Source organism: Hemicordylus capensis, chromosome 2, assembly GCF_027244095.1.
Source record: "Hemicordylus capensis ecotype Gifberg chromosome 2, rHemCap1.1.pri, whole genome shotgun sequence".
NCBI lineage: Eukaryota > Metazoa > Chordata > Lepidosauria > Squamata > Cordylidae > Hemicordylus > Hemicordylus capensis.
The window spans coordinates 294,553,215-294,570,014 of record NC_069658.1 but is presented as its reverse complement, the minus strand read 5'-3'; the positions used below and the strand labels follow the sequence as shown (position 1 = coordinate 294,570,014).

The 16,800-nt window shown below is 45.2% G+C and overlaps 1 protein-coding gene across 1 annotated transcript in view; it reads right to left on the bottom strand.

Annotated features, from left to right (window-relative positions):
- Nucleotides 1-15,948, bottom strand: part of IRAK2 (interleukin 1 receptor associated kinase 2) — a 38,195-nt gene extending 22,247 nt beyond the window's left edge. The window contains exons 1-3 of the mRNA XM_053302991.1: nt 15,455-15,948; nt 11,634-11,813; nt 895-1,044 (exon numbers count right to left, since the gene is read on the bottom strand). Coding sequence (XP_053158966.1) covers nt 895-1,044; nt 11,634-11,813; nt 15,455-15,668 — 544 coding nt within the window. The 5' untranslated portion in view covers nt 15,669-15,948. The remainder of the gene's footprint in view (nt 1-894; nt 1,045-11,633; nt 11,814-15,454) is intronic.
- Nucleotides 15,949-16,800: the final 852 nt, after the last annotated feature.

Sequence of the window (16,800 nt, the reverse complement as noted above, 5' to 3'; positions counted from 1 at the left end):
AGGGAAACCCAGTCATCTAAACATGCATTTTCCACAACTGATAAACCACACACCTATTATCATTCAGACTCAGGGACTTGGTGTAAGATGGCCAGATGCTACAGACGGCAAGGCCTCATATAACTGCTTCTTAGTGCAGAGAAGAGAGCATATGAGCAAGGGCAACTTTTCTCAGCTCTGAAGTGCTATGCTGTAAGAAACAGCACCTGCTGAAATTATATTTTCAACATAAAGCCTTATGATCACCCTACATGCTGACTTATTACAGCACGGACAATTTGTGTGTGTTCCTAGTTCCAGGTCAGGTCGAGAGGAGAGTAACAGCCAAATTATAACTTTGGCTAAATGTGTTATTAAAAACACATTAAAACTGGAAGTGCCTCTTCTTTACCTAAAAGCTGCTTGAGGCTCTAGCCCAGATCAGGACCCTAATGTGGGGGAAGGAAGGGATGACCCTTCCTCTGGTGCTATTTTCCAGTTTGGAAAAAAAAAAATCACCCTCTCAGCTGCTATTTGCAGCAAATAGCCACTTCAGAGGCAAAAGGCTTTGGGGTGTGTGTATTTGTGACTTTCAGCAGGAAAAAGGCACTGGGGGAAGTTAACTCCTCTCTTCTGTGTGCCACATTCCCAATCCACAACAGGCCCCTGTGCCTTTTAATTAAAGGAGGGAGAAACCTCTTAATAATGCATTTAGTCAAATGTGTTATTTGGCCCAATGCAAATAGCCCTTGTGAGGGCACTCAGAATATTGCTGAAAGGGAACTTTAGGAAATAACTCAATTAGGAAAGAAGACATTACGTCTGTGTGGTTAAACCAGGAGAGAGCTACTTCTCTTCATGAGGTCACTGAAGTCAGATTTCTTGAAAAAGTCCCATGTCCAGTCTGTGTTGTACCTGAGTGTAAAGTGTCTGGTGGTGCTCGACTTTCCTTCTTGTTTGCCGTGGCTTTATTTTTGTTTCCAGCTGGATGAAGGGATGCATTCTCCTGCTGCAGAGGCTCTAATGGAGCCCTGACAGAATAAAGCGTCAATGACGGTGGCTTCCCTGTAAACCAAAACCAAAACATTACAAAACCAAAATGATCACAAAACAAGAAATCCAAATTAATGGATATTTTACTCACTCACTCAGATCAGTAGCATACGGACCAGAGTTATCCAGAAGGCTGGAAGTGTGTTTCAGGCAGAGTTCTCTCCTCAAAGAGATGCTAACCTCAAGCTGCCAGTGCTTCAGAAATTTCTCTTGCGTATGATCAATGAAGAAAAGCAGAACCTCTCAGTAGCCAAGGCAAGTAGAAAGGTGCACACACACACACCCCTCCACGTATTCTGGCACAGGGAGGAAGAGCACTAGTCAGAGTAAACTAGCATGCTTCTGCATCTTGCAGGAGTAGCCTCTGACTCCTCTTGCTTGCTCACTCATCTTTTCCTCTCTCTCTCTCTGGGTGGCACAGCAGGAGAATTTGGACCCCAGGGCACCGTGGGATCTGGAATACTACGGTAACAGCTATACATTTATTGCATAACAAACCAATAATCTAAGTGCAGGACCAACTTTGACTTCTTTCCCGCCCCTGAAATCTGAGACTAAGCTGTAGGAAAATTTATCACCTTTCTGTGCAAACTTTGGAAATCCCTGAATGACATCATAAACCAATCACTGAAAATTACTGCATGTCTAGATTTCCAGTTGCTCAACTCACTGAAATCCAAAGGGGATTTCTGTCTCAGCACAAGGTGGAAAAGGGTCAACTATTCAGTGAGAACTACGATCCTTATCTTATGCTCATAAGCCCATGTTTACTTTTTGATGACTAAGGCTGCAATCCTATACTTTCTTACTTGGGAGCAAACCCCTTTGAGTTCAGTGCAACTTCTTCCAAATACACACACAGAGCCCAAAAGGCTAAAAATAATTATTGTTCTTAGGCCAAACATTGCTAGCTCTCTCCACATTCCTCACTTTAACTCATTTTTATCCAGAATACGCTATCTTGCTCCTGCTTGTGATGGAGATATAACTATAGCTGAAGGAATATCTTAATAACCTGACTAAGGAAGTGTCAGTGCAATGGGAAAATAAGAACATTTCCAGGCTAACACCAACACTCCAGAGGACAGAATATTTGACAACCTCCCCTTCCCCAGGAAGCCCTCCGTGCCACTTGAAAATATGTCCCTGTGGGCTCTGCAGGCTTCAGGAACACATTTTCAGGTGACACAGAAGACATCTTGGGCAAGGGGAGGTTGTCAAAAATTGCTCCCCCTGCATGCCAGTGCTGCTACCATGGAAGTGTCATTTTTATCCTCTTACTGCACTGGCACGTCCTTAGTAAGGAAGTTGGCCACTCTTTTAACTGCATATCACATAGATTATGATACATGGATGGTTGATTTTTAAACCATAACTAGCTTAACCCATGCAGAGTATCTGCGCGCTAGTACTTGATTGCACCTCTCACCCCTTGACACAGCCCCTCTCACCTCAGAGATCTCTCCACCCTCACCTGAGCCACATTCCTGCTGCTCCTTCATCTGGTTGCTTCCACCCCCCTCACCCCTCTTGATCACTCCTCCATCCCTTAACTCCATCCCCCACACTCCACTTGGTTATGGCTGCAGCATTGCTAGTGCCTATTTGCCAAGCTGCAACCCCCTATCCCAGATACCTCCCCACCCTCACCTGAGCCCTGCTCCTTCCCACTGTAGCAGCAGCAGGGGCGTAGCTAGGGGAGAGGGGGCCCGTGTTCATCCCTCTCTCGGGTGGCCCCCCAGAGTGAGGGAGACAATGAAGAAAATTGGGAGGGATGGAGCTGGAGGGCCCTCAGGAGCTGGGGGCCCGTGTTCTTTGAACCCTTTCGTTCAATTATAGCTACGCCCCTGAGCAGCAGCCTCCCTTCGCCAATGGCCTTGGTAGCCCCAAACAGCAGCCGTGGTTGACTGGACCCTTCCTTGCTGCCAATAGGCACTGCCATGGCCGCTTGTTCCCCTCAGGCTGCTGACAGGCTTGAGCCCGCCCCTCACCTTTCCTTCTATCTTCTCCTCCCTTCTTTTTCTCTCTTTCTGTCTCCTGCACTCACTCTTCCCCTCTGTCTTTCTTCCCCTCCCTTCTTTTTTCTTTCTTTCTCTCTCCTTTCCTGAGTTAACAGATCTTGTTCATCTTGTTTCCTCACTTAATTCACACAACGGCAGCCTCCTTCTCCTGAAGAGGCTCTTTCCTCCCTCACGACCCCTCTTTTCGCAGACCCCTGACCACTATCTATCGATATCTATGTATTATATATTCCTCTGGGTGAATGAAACTGCTGCCAGACCTGCCCAGACAGCCCTGGTGCAGAGTGGCAAGGAGAACGGTTGAGCAGGCGGTGAAGACGGCAGCACAGCCTTCCTCTCTGGCTGTCCTGCTGGCCAAACGTTAGGACGGCCTGCCTGGGGCAAAGCCTACAGTGAAGCATGGAGGTGGCAGCATCCTGTTGTGGGGGTGTTTCTCTGCCTCAGGGACTGGGGCTCTCGTTAGGGTAGAAGGAAAAATGGATGGGGCAAAATACCGTCAGATTCTGGAAGAAAACCTGCTACCCTCTGCCAGACAGTTGAGGATGGGCAGAAGATTCACCTTTCAACATGACAATGATCCGAAGCACACAGCAAAATTGACCACACAGTGGCTGAAGGAGAAAATAGTGAACGTCCTCATGTGGCCCAGTCAGAGCCACATGAGGACCTAAATCCCATAGAAAATCTGTGGGGAGATTTGAAGATAGCAGTCCACCAACACCTACCATCCAATGTGACCGAACTTGAACAGTTCTGTATGGAGGAGTGGGCAAATATTGCTCCGTCTAGATGTGCAAGGTTGATAGAGAAGTATCCCAACAGACTCAAGGCTGTTATTAAAGCAAAAGGTGGTTCAACAAAATATTGACATTGGGTGGGGGGGATCCTTTTTCAATCTCAGTAATTCTTGTTTTTTTGTTTCTGACACTTTTTCTGGACTGTAATTGTGATTTTTTCAGTTGGATGTTATAGGTTGCATTGGATAAGTACAGCTGGTGAAGGGAATTTTCTTTGTGTTTTCATTTCAGGATGTAAGGGAACCAGAATTTAAGGTCTATCAAAGGGGGTGATTCTTTCCAATACCCACTGTACATACATAAAACATACATACAAAACAAAACATACATCTATGTTAACTGCATGGCTCAAACTAAATCAAGCAGACAAACAAGCACATAACTACACTTACACAGACATACCAAAGCGCTATGTTTATGATAAGAATGAGACAAAATGGAAAATGTGCCAACAAGGAGGAGAAGGAGTGACTGGAAGAATGCCAGTAGTTAGTATCAAAGACACCGAAAGATACTATCTGCGAATGTTACACACACAAAACATGGGTGCAGTTGGTTTCAACATTCTTAAGACTGCAAATGGTGTACTATGTGAAAGCTTCCAAGAGGCATGCGGAGAACTAGGACTTCTTGAAGGCGATCAAAATTGGCATGAAGCACTAACTGAAGCAGCACAAAGGCAAATGCCACGCTACCTACAAATGCTATTCACAATAATCTGTGCATTTGGAGAAGCAGAAAATGTCCCCGAACTATGGACTCAACACAAACATGCAATGTCCAAAATGCTTCTTCCTAGATCGACCAGCAGGAACAGGAAAAACATTTGTATATTCTACACAATTAGACACAATCCAAGGAAAAGGAGACCAAGCTACACCTGTAGCTTCAGCAGGAATAGCAGCTACTCTACTACCAGGAGGAAGAACAGCACACTCAGTTTTCAAAACACCATTAATCCTGAATGCAACTTCAACTTGCAATATAAAACCAAACACAACCGAAGCAAGAAACCTCACAAATACAAAATTAATAGTATGGGATGAGGCACCAATGACACATGCACACGCCTTCCTGGCTGCAGACAGACCTCAAAGATCTTACAAAATGCTCCAAACCATTCGGAGGAAAAAACATCTTACTGGGTAGAAATTTCCATCAAGTCTTGCCTGTAATCTTAAGAGGATCAAGTTCTCTAACTGTGGCCAGCTGTTTAAAAAGACACCACCTTTGGAAACAACTTCATGTAATGAAGCTCACCCAAAACATACATGCACTGCACACTGAGAAAGAATTTGCAAAATGGCTTATAGAAGTAGGCGAAGGCAAGAATGAAGAAACAATAAAGTTACCACTAAAATGATATCCACAAAAACAAGACCCAGTTGAACAACTCCATGGGGACACAGACTTCACTACAGTTACCCCTCTGATATCTGGAAAATACCCCTAGACTCAGTTTTGCTTTAGTTAACATAAGCTACACCATTTTAGATTGCCAATACAGAGCCATGGGCTCTGAGGCTTGCCCTGACATGTCTTCCTACATGGTGGGGGGATCTGGCTAAGTGCTATCAGTGTTCCCATGCATTACTTTCTCACACTCCTATGTTACTTTTGTATCCTGAACTCAGCAACAGTCATGAAGTGATGGGCCATCCTGTTCTTTCCCTTTGATGGGAAAGAGGGTTGTTTCTCTTGCTCAGAATAACCATGCATAGTTTTAGGAACGTAAAGTAGTAACAATGTCAGTCATTGCTTGATGAAGAAGCTTGCTATGGTGATGTATCACCCGACTGTCTCCTGCCTTTTGATTTGCTGGAAGTGTGAAACTTGTTGCCGCTTTGTATATATGCTTAGAGCGGATTCCATTTTGGGTTGCTCTAGCTTGCTGCATTTGATATAGAGCATCACCTTTCTTGTATTCTGCAGAATATAATAAAGTAAGTTAGATCTCCTTTTGGTGTAATCAGTTGGCGTCGTTGCACCAGGTGCTTGAACCCTTTGCAGTTATCACCTCAGCAGCTTAAAACAAGAACAATTCTCACAGTAACAATCGAGGTTTCACTTGAAATCAATAATCATGTACTGAAACATATACCAGGAGATGAGGTAGTTTATGAAAGTGTAGAAAGCATTTAAAGTGAACATGAAGAAGATCAGCTTGCACACCCAGAAGAATTTTTGAACAGCCTGACACCAACTAGAATGCCACCACACAAATTGAGACTAAAACCGGGAGCAGTGGTCATGCTTAAAGGTTTAGCACCCATAAAAGGACTGTGCAAGGGGATGTGACTCACAATAACATGCTTGCAATGCAATATAAGCTACACCATTTTACCAAAATGTAATTACCAAAAGTAATTACAAAAACAAATAACACAGAAACTATCCTCATACTGTGAATATCATTAATACCATCAGAGGCAAACATGTGTTTCAAATTCAAATGAAGACAATTCCCTATAAGATTAGCTTGCTCAATGACTATCAACAAATCACACAGACAAACCTTTGAAAAGATTTGCCTATACGTACAAGAACAAGTTTTCAGCCGCGGACAACTTTATGTGGGCCTATCTTGAGTCAGAGCATTTGACTCACTAACAGTGGTATCAGCACAACAAGAGGCCCCCTTAAAAGGGCCTCCAAACAGGTTTGTGCACATCCCTACACTCTTCTACCAAGAGGCCCTCAAGTGATTGTTTCTGAGCTCCAGACTTGACACTGGAAACAGCCTTCAGTGAAAACACACTCTAACTACATCTCTGCAGGAGCAAAAACTTTAAGAATACAGGGTCACTTGCAATAACAAACAAAAGATAATAAGGGCAGCCACAGGCTTGCTCTGCATTTTTCCCTTAGTCCAGAAATGTCAGGAACATTGTGATCTCTGAACAAGAACAACTAAGGGAGCCAATTCAACTCAGTTGAATCAAACTCAATTTCCCTTGAGAAAAGTGAATAAGAGCAACATCTCCCACACCATCGGACAATTGTATCCTGGCTGGTCTTACAGAAATTATGATTGTTCCAAGGGCTGTTGGTCTCATTCTGTATGCCGAAGCACATACAGCAACACTTGTGCAGTTGTTATCATATTTAAGAAAGTTCATGTCTAAATTCCTTTTATCCAACCTTAACAATCTGATCAAGAAAAAAGCCCACACCACTGAAGGGACACGAAACTTAGCTGAGCAGGATCAAATGCTTCCTATTAAGCAACAAAAATTGTTTCAAACTACACATGAAATGAATACTACTTTTCTTAAACCAATATACTGGCTCCAAGAGATAAATGGAGCTGGTTTCCTCTTTCAGAAATGAGGACAGTGCTATTATGTAATAAAAGCCAAGAACATTTGTGGGAATGAATCAACCTTTGCCTATAACAAACATGTCACAACCAGATTCCTTTTCTGTGTGTCAATGATTACGTTGTTTACAGAGAGCATTCCAATTTTAAAAAGAAACTGGAGAAATTTCACTTCTCACATGGGCTATTAAAATGACTGTGATGACTTTGATGCTATTTGAGCACTGGACAGCAGCCTTTTCATTTCAATGTTTAAATGTCAATTTAAAAATAAAAGTATTTGTAATTTAGATCTGCAGTTCTGATGCATACTGGCATCACTGGGCTTCTACTATTAACATCAATGATGGAAGTCTTCTAGTAATTAATCTGCTCTATGCACCTTCCTGATTGTCACCTCCAGTTCAGACCCTAACCTGGAGAGAGATAATGGGGCCATGGTGGATAGTTCTATGAAAATAATGAGCAGTGCGCAGCAACTGTGAAAAAAGCAAATTCTATGCTAGGGATCATTAGGAAGGGGGTCAAAAATAAAACTGCCAATATTTTGATGTTTTTACACAAATCTATGGTGCAGCCACAGTTTGTATCCTGTGTACAATTCTGGCCACCATATCTCAAAAAGGATATTGTAGAACTGGAAAAGGTACAGAAAAAGGCAACCAGAGTGATCAGGGATCTAGAGTACCTTACTACAAGGTAAGGCTACAACAACATTTGGGGCTTTTTAGTTTAGAAAAGAGGCAGAAATGGGGAGATACATTAGAGGTTTATAAAATTTTGCATGGTGTGGAGAAAGTGGATAAGAAGTTTTTCTCCCATAACACACTCCTTCTCTCACAATACCAATATATGTTGCAAATAAGAGATGAATAAAATCAGAATGTTAAATTCCCATATGAAATATGAATCAAAAGCCATCCAATCAAACCAATTAGCTGGAGAGTCAGGACTGAAAAACCAACAAGAACAACAGTATTGATTCACCACCCCATAACAAATGTTCTTCCAAAGAAAAAGTAAAAAAGAAAAAGTATTTCTTCACACAATGCATGATTTGTTCAGGAGCTAATTCACTGGTAATGGCCACTAGCTTAGATGCCTTTAAAAGGTAATTAGAGAAATTAGTGAAGGGCAAGCCTATGACCGGGTACTAGTCTGGAGAGCATTAGCCATCTCCAGGTCCAGAGGCAGGATGCCTTTGAATGTGACTTGTAGAGGAGCAGCAGCAGGCAAGGGGTATGCCTTCACCTCCTGTTCATGTGTTTCCCAAAGGCATCCAGTTGGCCACTGTGAGAAACCAATTGCTGGAAAATATGGACCTATCATCAGCTCCAGCAGGACCCTTCTTATGTTCTTATTTTGCACTTCCACATGGATTCCTCAAATATAACCAAAGATAGTGATCAGATCCATTACAAATTCAATTTTTACAACTGACTCAAATCCTAATTCTTGTTCATTGTTAATTTACCCATCACAAAATAAATTAAAACTGTTTAACCTTAAATATGCAGCAGAAGCTAATGCTGCATTCTTCCCTGTGCTAAGAGAAGAGGATTTTCTCTCTCATCTTTCCACAAAACCACCCACCCTTGGCATATTGGTGGTCAATTTAAATGTAAGATTCTAGAATTTGCAATGAGTCAATATCCATGATTGCTCTAGTTGCGGGCACATCACACCCATAGTGAAAAAATGTTGTTGTCTAATCATATTTTGCAATGCTACTTAGCCTGGTAGATGCTTCCCCTTCTTTTGTAATTCTGTTCACAGGGTGAATGAGACTCAGGGTCAAACTCATGTCAAGTCAAAATGTGTCATTTTGCCCTCTGTGCTTTTTCAAAGCTCAAATATATGGGGGCCCAATCAGGATTGGTACCATGGTATACAGGGAGGGCCTTTCCCCTTGCACTAAAGTCTCAATGAAAACTCCCTCCTGAAACTAATGGGAGCTTTCCTCTCCTCTCAGGGGAAATAGCACCCATCAGGATTGGTACCATGGTATACAGGGAGGGCCTTTCCCCTTGCACTAAAATCTCAATGAAAACTCCCTCCTGAAACTAATGGGAGCTTTCCTCTCCTCTCCTCTCCGGGGAAATAGCACCCATAGGGAGCCTAGCCTGGCACAGGGCAATAACCCCCCTGTCCCATTGCATAGTTCCATTCCAGATCAGCCCCCATTCCTGTGGCTCCTACTTACATTTACCACACACACAAAAAAGCCTGGCTAGAGACAAAATAAAACACGTCATTTGTCCCCCAACACACTTGGTTTCACTCAATTGTGCTGAACTAGCATGATGAGTGGACTCCTTTCTTTTAATGCATGTCTCTGGGTGTGTAGTGACCAGCTTCCCCACCCAAGTTAACAGGAAGTGAACCCCTGTGCTTGACTGACAGGCTAGCAACCCCAGGTCTTGACCAATCAATCCACCAGGTGGGTGGGACATTAGGAGAGCTGGTGGGGGAATGCTGAGGAGGAGGAGGAGGAGGAAGGGAAAGAGTGGGGAGCAGCACAGATTCTGTGCCCACATGGTGAATGCTGCAGGACAATCTCTCAGGGTGAGAGAGTTGCAGGAGTCTTGATCCTGTCAGGAACTTTGGTAAGTTTTCAAGGGAAATGAAGCCAAGGCTTAACAGCTTCGGGAATCTAGCACAGGGGAAAGTTTGTTTAGTTGTACTTTGTGTTAGTAATTTATTTTGCTTTCTGTGTGTGCTTTGCATATTCCAAAATATCTGTTCTTTGTAACTGAATAACTAAGTTACATTACATACCACCCAAGATAGATCTGGGTGCTTTGAAACATACTTGTAGCCAACCTACGCATTTTTAAGTGCATCTAAAAAGCTAAAGCCTCAGACAGACCAGTCTGTAGCAACTGAAAAGAGTGGGATTTTTTTGTTCTTTTCTTTTTACAAGCCTCTGAGAGTTGGTTATTAACTCAGAAGAAAGGGGGTGGGAGGAGCCCACTAGTGCACAGAGTCAGAGTTCAGCTCGGCTACCTTGTTTTCTAACTACGTTTAAGCATACACGTGGAAGGTTTTTATATTTGCCCAATAGCAAGATGAAGAGAGGAGTCTAGGCTGTGGCACTCCAGCCCAAGCTGACAAGTCTCTAATAGAAGAGTGTCTGGTGGCAGCATTTTTAATCTACCAAAGGTCTAAAGTAAAAAAGGAAAAGGGAAGCCTAGTCTGGCAGATCACCAGGGGTGACTCAGCATGTTTTTCCCTCACATGAGCTGGCTCTGAGTCAAAGACTTAATTCCTTACAGTGTGAAACACAGATTGTTTTCTGTAAGAGAATTAAATAGGGAGGGGTTAGTTATTCCAGGTCATTAGATCTATGCTTTTGCTGGTCAATGACTGAATAAACCTATCTCTCTCTATCTCTGCAGTAGTGGTATCAATGAGCCAACCCAACCAGGTGGGATACCAGCCAAGGGCCCACATCTACCAAAGGACCCATCCAGCCAGGCAAGCCTAGACCTCCAGTTCTGGTGGCACACTTGGCCAAGATGGAGGGAAGTAAACCATCACTGTGGCTGGCACTGACAAATGCAGGTGTTCTCTAGAGGCCCCACACCACCAGCAGATAATCCTGTTGGCTAGCGGGAGGAGCTACCACTCAAGTATCTGAGCCAAGAGACTTGCGGGAGGAGCTACCACTCAAGTAACTGAGCCAAGAGACTTGCACAGCAGCTCTACCTTCTCCTGTCCTCCCCGACAATCAAGGGGACAGTCAAGGGGACCTTTCGTCCAAGGTTCCTCCAACGTTGCTATAGAACATCTCCAGTACTCTAATGCTTTTTCCTCTCTTCTTTCACTTCCGCTTCTCATTATCAGCCCAGCAGCAAATAAGAGAGAAATTGGAAGAGGCACAAACATCGTATGTTGCGCGGCTGCAGCTTTTGCCATGGCAAAGGAGGAGGAGGCGGCACGAGTGATTGCACAAGCACATGCACGAGACCTAGCATCGAAAACAGCTATCACCAATGCCGTTTGTGGGAGACTGGCTCTCCAGCTGTTGCTGAACTGCAACTCTCATCATCCCCAGCTGCAATGTATGGTGAGCCGGGGTTGCTTACTCCTGCCGTAAACAATTGGCAGTGGCAGTTCTGCAGCCAAGGTGAAGTTGATGGGTTGCAAGCCACCAGCTGAAGGTCCCTGCTCTAGTCTGGCAGCTGAATTATAGGGATTGTAACTAGCCTGCATTGTTTGTTGTTTGAATCATTAGCTTTACTTGGCCAACAAGGTGGGGAGAGCTGCCTTTTTCTTCAGAGATATGAAAGTGTCCAAGGTTTATACAGTGCATGCAATCTCATGGAAGTCCCATGGATCCAGACATTTTGAACATTTCTCATGCAGATGCAAAAACTGATACTGTAGTGTACAGGATTTTTGCTGATGGGCTATACATGATTGCCTGATATTTCCAGAGAGAGAGAAGGAGCAACTACTCACAATCCACAATCACTTGGGCTGCCCGATAGAGCTGCAGCTCTTGCAGAAGTTCCAACAGCTGCTTAACAGTTGCAAGTCTCACTCCCCACCACCACATCAGCTCTCTCGTGATACTGATTCCTGCCTTCTCCATGCATTTGATTTTCCTCAGCTCAGTCTGGTCAGTTATCACATAGGATGCTAAAAGACAATCAGAAAAGAGTTTGTTTTGAAACACAATTATAGCAGAAAGAACAGAAACCAGCATTCCCTTCACATATAAAATGGGGCATCTGGCTTTTTTTTTTTTAAAAGGAGCATTTATCTCACAGATCGTCCTCAGGCTTTTTCAGCACATTGAACAGATGCATAGATGCAATTGAGCAGATGTGTCCAATCCCAAGGCTTTACATAACCCAAAGGAATGTTTTGACTGCTTTTGACATCCCAAGTTCTGGATTCAGGGGTACTCTTTGGATCCAAGAGGGAGACTTCCAAATAGGTGCCCTTTGCCTCATCATCCTGAAGTACTGTAGAGGGGCAGGAGACAGGATAACAAGAGAAACTGTCTGAAGTCCTGCAATGGGGAGATGCAGTGGCACTCTTACCCCTGGACTTCGGGGCCAAAGTCCAGGGCCCCCACACCCCCTGCAGACCCCCAAATCCTCTTCTGACAGTCTCGGTTGGTTTGATTGCTGCTGGCCTGCACTGTACCGGGTGGCCGAGTGTGATTATGATCTGTACCGGGTGCTTTAGAGACAGAGCAGGGAGGGGGAAAGAAATATGTGGGATGGGAATGTGTTAAATTGCATGTTGAAATGTTTCTGCTACTGCACATTTGCACAAATATACCCATGTTAAAAATACTGTGTCATGGGGTGTGGGGGGTTGATACTTGCAGCGGTAGGAGGGCCTCCAAAGGCCTTTTGTTCCAGGCCCTAAAATTACCTAAGTACACCTCTGGGGAAATGGGCTGCAAATCATGGTGGGTGGGGTTTCTGAGGTCTGACATCCCATCCTTGTAAATTGAGATAGGGCCATATGAAGTAATGCAACAGCCGTAGGGAGTGGACTCTTAAGGCTCCTCTTTGGTCCTCAGAGATTTAACTGAGGTGCTGGACACCTCTCTGAGGTGCACCAAGCTCTGACATTGGGCATATTCAGGAGAATGGTGAAGATGCACCTCTTTACCCTGGCCTTTGACTAGAGATGTAGTGGTTCTTCCCTGCTCAGGCACTGTAATTTTTTAAACTGTATTTTTGATTTTATGATGTTGTATTTTAATTATGTTGTATATTGGTTTTATTGTAACCCACTCTGAGACCTTTGGGTATAGGGCGAGCTAGAAATATAAATAAAAAAATAATGGGAGGCAAAAAGAGACAATAATGCAAGTGCTCTGGACATTACAATTACATACATCAGTGTGTGTTTGCATCTCCTATGAATATGTTGTTGTAAGCCTTCAAGGGCTTGCTCATCCCTGAACTTCAGAGGAAGCTATTTAACAAAGTGGTTGTGAGACTGCAGGTTCTTGCAGTCCAAATCCTCTATAATAAAACCCTTGAGTGTGATCCCGTGCCGCCTGTGTCTTTCTCAGCAGTTCTGGGCATGCGCAGAGCGCATGCCCAGAACCGCCGAGAAAGATGCGGCCGCCCAGACACGGACGGCCATGTTGGCCAAATTGTCCGAATTGCCCCAAACGATTCCCGCGGCCGCCGCGGCCACCCGCCCGCCCTCCCAGCTGCCCAAGTCCTCCTCTCCCGGCCCCACGGACGGCCATGTTGGCCAAATTGCTGTCCCAATCGTCCCAAACAATTGCTGCCACCGCCGTCGCCACCCGCCCACCCTCCCAGCTGCCGAGTCCTCCTCAGCCCCGGCCCGCATCAGTCGGGCGATCTAAAACCATATTCAGAGAAGGAGAGAGGAGCTCACAAGCAGAGCTCCTCTCTGTTCAAAGCCTCTGCCCGAACTGGCGCTATGGACGCAAAGGACGCAATAGGCGTCCATTAGGCCCATAGCGCCAGTTCGGGAACAGGCTTTGCAGAGAGAGGAGCTCTGCTTGAGAGCTCCTCTCTCCTTCTCTGAATATGGTTTTAGATCGCCCGACTGATGCGGGCCGGGGCTGAGGAGGACTCGGCAGCTGGGAGGGCGGGCGGGTGGTTGACGGCAGCAGCCGCGGCGGCAATTGCATGGGCCGATTCGGCCCTTAATCATGGGGGGGGGCGGGAGAGGAGGAATCAGGCAGCTGGGAGGGCGGGCGGCCGGCGGCAATTGGGCCGATTCGGCCCTTAATCATGTGGGAGGGGCAGGAGAGGAGGAATCGGGCAGCTGGGAGGGCGGGCGGGCGGCGGCGGCAATTGTATGGGCCGATTTGGGCCTTAATCATGTGGGGGGGCGGGAGGGGAGGACTCGGGCAGCTGGGAGGGCGCTTGGCGGCGGGGGAGGGAATTGTTTTGGACGATTTGGCCCTTAAACAGGTGAGGGGGGGGGCCCAAGGACGAAGGCATAAAGTGAAAAAAAACACCTAGCGCCCGTTATTATAACAGGCTGAAAAATACTAGTATTTAATAGTACTACTATTCAAAGTGTTAACACAATGCAATCCTAGACAGGTTTATCAGAAATAAGTTCCGCTGTATTCAACAGGACTTACTTCCAAGGTAAGGTGCCCAGAATTGCAGCCTTAGAGATTCAGCCACTGTTCTGCTCTCCCAGGTTGCTTAGTATGGGATCATGATGCAGGATTTTTTTTTTTTTACAGTGCCATTTGCAAAACCTAACCTTCCATCCAGAGCAATAGAGAAGTATCTTAGATGATATTTCCAGGTGTAAACATCTGTATTTGTCCTCCAGCAGGGCTTACAGTAGCTGGCAGGAGTGCAATTTAGATCAAGAAAGCTGCACTAGGAAACAGAGCAACACACCCTCTCCTGCAACACCACTGCTCCAATCAAATTCAGAGTCCCAAATGGCTGCATTAAAAATAAGAGTTCAAATTTTGAATCTCCCAAAGTCACATGTAATTGGACCCTAAGAGACTGGCAGCATTAGCTAATTTCAAAACAATGTCAAAATATTTTTTTTCACATATTCATCATGTAGATATTGTGTGCTGGTCAATTTTATGGTCACAATTTTTTTGCATTTTAAAATTTTATTGATTTTAACAATACCCTAACAATCAAGTTATACTTAAGTAAATATTGACTTTTTATGGTCAAATTAGGAATAGTCTGGACATTTATTTATCTGTCATATTTATAAGCACCAGACATGTGCATCTCTAGGCAATGCACAGAAGTTAAAATACAAACATAGAACAGGATAAAACGATTAGGACAATTTTATTATATAACACAGAGACCATTAAAATCATTTAAAAGCCTGATAAAACAGGTGTCTTCAGGGTCTTTTAAAAAGATAGCTAGAGATGGGAAAACAGGGAGTGCACTCCAGAGCTTGGGGCAACCACAGAGAAGGCTCGGCTGGAGCAGCCACCAAACGAGCTGGTGATCGCCGTAACCGGACCTCCCCAGATGATCTTAATAGGCAAGAGGGTTCATGACAAAGGGGGCGCTCTCCTTCGCGTTACTCTTCCTTTCACCACCTTACTGGCAAAACTCTCCACCATCATATGCTGCAACCTCCCTCAGAAGGTTCAGGTTCCTCCTGTGCTCATCCCAGGATGCAGAAACAGTTCCTCATTCTACTGCTCACGCTCCACGCCTTTAATCGCCACAAGCACATATTTCTGCCATCCATCCCGCCCCCCGCTCAGTCGTGCCTGTGCTCTCCCCTCCAAGGAGGAGCTGAAGCGCCTCCCTCTCCCCGCTCCTCACCAAAACGCATCCAGTCGTAATCACTGAGGCAGTCCATCTTCTGGCAGAAGTCCTCCAACACCCGGGAGGGTATGCTGTGTATGTAAGGAGACTGCGGAGCAGCACTGTCCAGAGAAGGCACCGAGAAATGCTGCTGCTGCTGCTGCTGCGCCATCGCTTGTCCCTGCTGTGCCTCATGCACCGCGGGATCCGCCTTCTCCTTTTCCTTGGCCATCAACAGCGGCCGCCCATAGTCAGACTGAAGTGGGAAGCAGGGAGCTGGACTTTTCTCCAGCCAGCAAGTCAGGTCTGCCTTATCTGCCGCTCCTCTTCCTGTTAGGAGTCTACCTGGCCCCGACTTCCCGGAACGATCGGCCGATTGGTTCTCTCTCGCAAAAGCAGGCGACCTGCGCACTGCACAGCCTCTCGCCAACTCTTTACAACTACACACCCCGACCCCAAGTGAGCTGGCCTTCTTCTTCCTCCTTCTCCTGTTCCTCCTCCCCCCCCATGACGTCACTTTCCACATATCGTAGTTCCCTTCAAGGTGCTTTTCGGAAATCACCACTGGCAGCAGACTCAGTAGGCGGATGAGTCAACTTTTTGTTTTTTCTAACACGCAAGCGATGCGTGACAATAAGGCGAAAGAACGTTTCAAATTTCATGGATGTTTCTTCTTCTGTGACCCGAGGGATTTTTTAAAAATTTGTTATTACTATCTATTAAAGTTAAGGAAAGAATGATGTTTCAAGACTCAAAGCCTTCGACAAATTCTTCTAGTGGGAAATTAAAGGGCGATAGAGTTGTGTGGTGGGTGGGTTTAAAGAGGCCGCCCCAGGGAACAATGAAAAGGCTCTTCTTGAATGTGCCTGATGATTTGGCAGAAGGCAAATCCTAATTATTTATTTTTTTACATTGTACTACATACTTAGGTTTCTCCTCACAACAACCCTGTGAAGTAGGTTAGGCTGAGAGAAAAGTGACTAGCCCAGAGTCACCCCGCTAGTCTCATGGCTGAATGGGGATTTGAACTCCCCAGTCCTAGTCCAGCACTCTAGCCACTATACCACGCTGGCTCTCACCAGTGGTCACTCGTTTTGTCATTAAAACAAACAAAGCAATACAGTGTATGTTTTTAGCCTACTTTCCAATAGGCTTATGAGATCACCCGGCTTTCTGTGTGTGTGTCCCCCCTCTTTCAACTTTGCAATGCCTGGACCAATATGAACCAAATCGGGTACAGTTGTAGGGACACATAGGGACACCTGAATTGAGAAGTTTGTGATTATGTTATCCACCTCATCCAAGATGGTGGACATGTAAACTTTGGAGGTGCAAGTGGGTTAACTTGTGAACCACTTAACCGA